The following is a 6905-nucleotide window of genomic DNA, read 5'->3' as shown; positions in this document are numbered from 1 at the left end:
CATCAAAAACACTTCCTTGGCCGGTTTTCGTCGCAATGAACTTCGGTCGTGACCGTGGTGCATATATAGTGTCTTAAATACCGTGGCAATGATGTTCGATTTACAGTTTGATGATATACGTGTCAAAATAGTTAGATGTTAATGTTAACTTGAAACAAAGTGTTCGAAAAAACGCCATCGGTATTTTAGATATGCCGAAGGGCAGAACCTCAAACATATTTATGTATTTTATATGCCAAATTATCAGCTGGAGAAGAAAGAGGGATATAGAGGGATTTGCTCTTTGGGAACGCTGGAATTTGTCTTATTATTGTTTGGTCTGAAATTATATACGAAAGTCATTTCCAGACCAAATATTGACACAATCACTAATAAAAGCTGGGGCGGAAAAGGGGGGCAAGCGGGGATGAAAATCCAGCAATTAATTTATAGTCGCCATAACACAAAAGGTAAAATGATTTATCATCGCATTCTTTGAGATTATTTTTTCCAAAATTATAAAAACATGTAAGAATTTTGAAAATTCTATGCTTTTATCTGGTAAATTGAGTTGAGATTAAGAATGACATTTGGCTTGAGTAATTTTGTGATAAAGGGGCCCGGTCATTGACGTAATAGCGTCGACTGGTTTAGGTGCAGAGCACTTAGACCCATGTATGTGCCTAACCCTAAATACCAAGTACCAGGATATGGCCCAGGATGAATTATCTATAATACATGTACATGTATGTTAGAGTTGAGAATGCTATCTGATTGGTAGTTTGTTTCAGTAATGCACGTAATTTATAGGTGTCATAGCTTTAATTTAGTCCAATTCCCGCAATCAGATGAAAAAAGTCATGAATATCTTTGAGATTAATTACTTTATGTAGTGGACTAGATCTTTGCTAATCTTAAAGGGGCTGTTCTCAGTATGATAAAATGATAAAAAAAAGAAAATTGTCGAAAACTTACATAAACTTGGCATCGATTTGTACAATGCATTGAAACTTACTAACTGAAGTACCACATAGTTTACAATTTATTTAGTCTAGCAGTAATTTCGTATTTTTCCATTAAAAAAGATTACTGGGTATGTCTACTACGTAGAATTCATTTCTTATGCGTGATTGGCTAGTCGGTGTCAACACGTGATATTACCGAGGTAGGTGTATAGCTTAATTATGTCACCCGATTAGAGTATGTTTCATAGCTTTATGAATACGACGCTGGACTGCAATTTTGGCGATACGGGTTCGAACCCGGTCTCCGACACTTTTTTTACATTTTAGTACTTTTTTTTACAATTATGACGTAACACATTTTATAAGATAATTGTCCTGAATTCGTATCGGAAAAATACTTTTTTGGTGCCAATCTAGTGTACAACCCCTTTAAATGATGCAATATATATTCATTTAAAAAATAAGCGCTGCCTGACTTTAATTAGTGAATTTGCTTAGGGGGAAACTCAATAACTTTTTTATCGTCTGGGTTTTGACTGAATTTTAAGGAAACTATGGTTGTTATATACACTAAGTACTTGAAATGCTAGAAATGGGCAATTTCTTCAAATCTGAAGTTTGCCTATTTACATTGAAATGCATAGGGAAATTAACTAGAAGACTGCATCCTGTAATTATTGGAAGGAGTCGGGTGGGCAAGAGGGAAGATGGCGATAATCTGCATTTAAGTCTGTAATTCCTTCTTCTTTTATTTTTTTAATAATTTCTTAACAAATCTTTTAGAAGCTGCATACACATAAAGAATATGAATCACAGTTTTGATTTGGTCCGTGATCATGCACAGTGGCGAATCCAGAATTTGACGTTAGAGGGGGCGTTACTAAGGGGCGTAACTTTTTGACATGCGCCCCTCACTCAGAACCGAAATTTATTTGGTTGGTAGTGTAGGCATGGGATTTAAGGGCACCCCTCTTAGAAAATTCCAACTGATTTCTTGCCCGCTTTTTGAGCGTATTTGATATTTTTTCTCATATATTGAAAGAAAAGTTGGGCGAATTTCTTCTTTTTTTTGGGGGGGGGGGGGCGGGGGGGGGGGGCATCCCCTGGATCCTCTAGTCAAGCAGTCCGTAACTGAATGTAAATGTTTGTGCTTCCATTAACTGCTATCAAAAAGTATGAAGACCACTCTTGATATCATTCATCGGAGGTCTCGACGCTTTTTCAGTCGAAATCACTTCTTTGGCGAATACCCTACCAACCGATTGGAGTTGGGGAATTTCTCCTTTGACTTCATTTTTAGGGGATTTGATTGGGTGAAGCAATAATGCAGCAATAATAAACTAAAAAAAAGAAGAAGCCAAAAGTATTGAGTCATCACTTTTAGTTTCGAAGGATGAGTAAAGTGGCACAGTGACACAGGTGACACGGAGTGATATTTGTTTGGACTGTGATATCAGTTTTAGCCATTTCCGCATTTGAAGAATACCAAATGATAACCAATAAACAGCAGAGGTTATGGTACGGTATAGTCCGGGATGTATGCAGATAAATTACCATCGGTTTTTGAATGAGTTTATTTACGAAGTTCCCCTTTTATTTCAAGGGCGTTTTTAATGTTGTTGAATGTGAACTTCCAGGTCCAGGTGTTTTTAAATTAGGAAGCACTTGAAGTGTATTTATGCAAAGGGTGTTTCTTTGTCTCTTTCAAAAAAAAGTAGTTGTAGATTATCTTCAGCAGGCACGTAGCTACCTATACGCGAGTACATGGCTAAATACAAATGATTCTGAAAATAATGAGCCCAAGTTGCAGTATGCGTATTTGACCTCACTGCATGATCCTAAAACTGTCCATTTTCCAGTACTAAATAAAACACCTCAGAACACCCGGAATGTTCATATTTGCACCATGGTTTTCAAAAAAATCACAGGGGGCATGCGCCCGGAGACCCCTAGCACAATTATGAATCCACATGAATAGCTACGCCCTAGTATTGAATATACTAGACCAATGTTGGAACCGACCAAACAGGAGCTGTACTTTTACAAATATCAGTGGCCTGCATGTGCGTACTTTTGGTAAAGAAAACATACTCGTTTGTTGATTATTTTATGAAATAATTTGTATTGGAAAGCAATGATATGTTTTTACTGAACCCGGTCATTTTGCTACGTGTTTAGTAAGTTGAGTTTATACGTCGTAACACTGCTTTAACCACGTGTGAAAGCCACGTGTGGACTCCTTGAATACCGACCACCAAACATTTTCTGCTGTATTCCACCCTTTCAGGAAATACATATAGACTCAGTAAGTCAGTTGTTTCAATTTTTTATCATGGAACTTCAACCGGGTCACCCAATGGTGTTAACTATGATGGTTTTCATTGGATTTAGAAAGAATCGCATAAAATAGTGCCTTTAATTAAAGGTATTTTAAAGAAGATTATGTCGCTATGCATCAGCCAGCGCCAGGTTTAACATGTCCATGATTTCGTTTACAGTGTGTGTATACCACGTGATAAATTGTGTCATAAATGCTACGTCGGAAGGCAATATTTTGCTTCGATTAAAGACTTAAAACAATGATAACTTTTTATTTTCTTCACCATTTTAAATGAAACATAGCGCAGTCTATGCAGCTTACGGAGCCCCGCCTTCGTTCTTTTACCAAATTTTGATTGAGAGTTTAGTTTCTTAAAACACTTCGAAAAACCTTTTCACAATACGGCCTTCTGACGGAGCACTGTCAATACATTATTCTGGAAACAGGTTTGTCAAAGTGTTTGATGAAACTTATGACCTTATCAAATTTCGGTAATGAAACAAATGTGGGACTCTTTTTAGACTGCCCTTTGTTTCATTTAAAATGGGGTTGTAAAAGAAAAGTTATCTTTGATTTAAGTCTTCCTTTTAAGCAAAATGTTGCCTTCCAACGTAGCATATATGACGTAATTTATCACATGGCATACACACACTGGTTTACTAGGGTAGTTTATCTTACGGATCTATGTCAGTTTTCTTACATGTAGGTAGATCATTTGTAATGACGAGATATGGGTAACAACCCATGAAACCAATAGCCAACACTAGCAGGTCAGGGGGAGGGGCGCATCCTGCCCCCCCCATAAAATTAAACATGGGAGACAAAACGTAATTAAATACGCCCAAAGTGCACCATTTGGGACCAGAAATTGATAAAAAAAATCTGCGCCTCCCCCCCCCCCCTCCAAAAAAAACAAACAACACCCATGCTAACACTTTAAAACAAATAAATTTCGGATCTCAGGGAAGAGCGATGTCAAAAAGTTACGACCCTAAGACTAAGTTACGCCCCCTCTGACACTGACATCAACTCCTGGACTCGCCCCTGGCCAAATAACCAATAGAAACAACAAATCAATCTAGATGCTGATTGGCGGCAAGCGTTTTATAAAACCGCATACTTATGGTATTATATATAGCATATCAGTCAAATTTTCAAGAGAAGATGAACTTCATCTTTGTCAATTGTGAGTAATGGTTCCACTTGCTTTAATACCATGTAGTCTGGGAAAGGCTAACATCCAACGGAAAAAAACAGCCCAAGATGATGAAATAACCTACAAAAAATAGGTTTATCCCAATTTTTATCCAGTTGGGTTCAAAGAAAAAATTATGTAAGAAAAACGCATCCCCGAAGTGCCCTTGACATCGTAATGTCATGCGTAATTTTAATGTCAATAAAATAGCTTTATCGTCATGGGTCTAACTAAAGTAATCGTGCGTGTAAGATTACGATGATCATATTCCGTGTGCCCTTACCTGCGTCTTCCTCGTTCGGATGAGAGATAAAAAATATTATATTTTATCAAGTTATTTTGAATCGAGCGAGACTTATAAAGAGTTTTCGATAGTTTCTTCTAATATTAAAATGTTTTTTTAAAACGAAACCATGAGCGCTAGGGTGGGGCTAACATTGGATTGCGATGCTGATGACCGAGGAGAAAGTACAGGGGACGTGACGGAAGCAGAAAACGCTGTTAATGAGAGTAGGGAGCTAGGCGGTCGTGGAGCCGTCGAATACGAGTGGAAGTCTCTTGGATTTGAGTCGGACAGTTTGTTTCAAAAGAGTAACGTCGACGTTCAGTGTGACGCGTGTCTCGCAGACATTGATGATCCGAGGACGGTCGAAGCTATTGTCTTCTGTCGCGAATGCGGCGAGAATCTGTGTCGGGATTGCCGGAAACACCATCGTCGCTTCCGTTTAACGCGCGGCCATCAACTATATCCAATCGCCGGAAACGAGGAAACCATTCCAAAAACCGCGGAAACGGAACGATGTAAAGAACATGCCGATAAATTCGTGGAATACTTTTGTGACTATCATGGGGAGCTTTGTTGCAAATCGTGTAAGGATATTAGCCATAGCCAGTGTATCTACGTCAAGTTCATTCCCGATGAAGCCGGAAATGTCCGTGCGGGCGATGAGATTAACGCTTATCAAACTAACATTTCTTCCCTCAAGGCCCGTGTTGAAGACACTATGAGGAGGAAAAACAATTACATGAATAGAATTGAAAAGCAAGAACAAGAAGCTATCACAAGAATCAACGGGTTGACAAATGTAGCGACGGAAGTGATTAATAGGTTGGCTAAGGACGCCGAAGATGAAGTTCGTGGTTTTAAGCAAAACGTCGCCCTACAAACGTCTAACGAGCTAGACACTTTGGAGGAAGCTAAAAAGGCTTTAAACCGAGTTGAAAGAAAAATGACCATGATTTTGAAATCCGCCAATAATGCGCAGATTTTTATTACTCTGAAAGAATCGTTGGGACAGTGTAAGAAGTATGCAAGTTTTCTTGAGACGTCGTCGGAGACGACGCATGAAGCGGAAATCAAATTCTACACCAATAAAAGGTTCGAGGCCATGCTTCAAAGTGTGACATCCATTGGATCAATTGTTCAAGACGACGTTTATTCCATGGCTTCGCTTCCCTCAAGCCAATCGTCATCCGCTTCATCGCTCCGGAAGCGCTTATGCGACGTGAAACAAGTCCGCAAGTGGGCGCAACCGATCGGAGGTCACTCGATTCGCTTGACTGATGACAAAACAACGTGTTGCATTTCCGGTTGTAAGTTTCTCCCCGGAAGGAGATTGGTATGTGCTGACTACAACAACCACCGAATTAAACTTTTTGATGAAAAGATTCGGCTTCTCGATCATTTTCCTCTGAAATCCCGACCCTCCGAAATAGCCGTTTTAGATTCTAACAAGGATACGCCGAAATTCGCTACAATGTTGATCGAGGAGCAATGTTTTCAAGTGATGAGTGTCACTCAAAACCGTTTGAACTTAGAGACTAAGATCCCAACAAACTATCAATATTCAGGGTTTGATTTTTCGCCCCACAGTGATGAAATATTCGCTTCTTACCCTAAAGAGGACGGGTCAGGACAAATACACGTAATAGATCTAACCGGAAACATCGTACGTACCATTGACAACTACCTAGTGCGACCTACAGCGGTTCACATTGACCCTGAATGCGACATGTTATACGTTAGCGACAGCGGACGGAATTGTGTGGTGGGCTTCGACCTTGTACTAGACAACGGGAGAAAAAACGAAGAACCAGTGTTTAACTACACAGACCGCAGTCTTGAGCTCCGGAGCGCAATAGTTGCCGACACCGACGATAATGTCTTCGTTTCGAGCGGCAGTAGTGTTCACCAGATCACGCGAGAAGGGACCAAAGTGTGCGAGAGTTTAACGAGAGGAGATGGACTGGGCGTCGCACACTGTTTGGCCTATTGTAAACAACGAAATATTTTGCTTGTGTCGGAGTATAAAGAAAACACCGTGAAATTGTTCACGCTCTTGCCAAAATGCTAGATAAACTACATGTTGTTGTGCCAAACGGGCGAAATGAAATAACATTGTTCACTTACTAGGGTACAGAAAAGCGTTATTCGGGTTTTTTACCA

The 6905-nt window shown here is 39.6% G+C and overlaps 1 protein-coding gene across 1 annotated transcript; it reads left to right on the top strand.

Annotated features, from left to right (window-relative positions):
• Positions 1 to 4872: 4872 nt before the first annotated feature.
• Positions 4873 to 6813, top strand: LOC128244123 (uncharacterized). Its single transcript, XM_052962139.1, has one exon. It carries the CDS (start codon positions 4873 to 4875, stop codon positions 6811 to 6813), a length of 1941 nt encoding a protein of 646 aa, XP_052818099.1.
• Positions 6814 to 6905: the final 92 nt, after the last annotated feature.

This window comes from Mya arenaria, chromosome 8 (genome assembly GCF_026914265.1).
Source record: "Mya arenaria isolate MELC-2E11 chromosome 8, ASM2691426v1".
In the NCBI taxonomy this organism is placed as follows: Eukaryota; Metazoa; Mollusca; class Bivalvia; order Myida; family Myidae; genus Mya; species Mya arenaria.
This window is presented reverse-complemented; position numbering and strand designations above follow the sequence as displayed.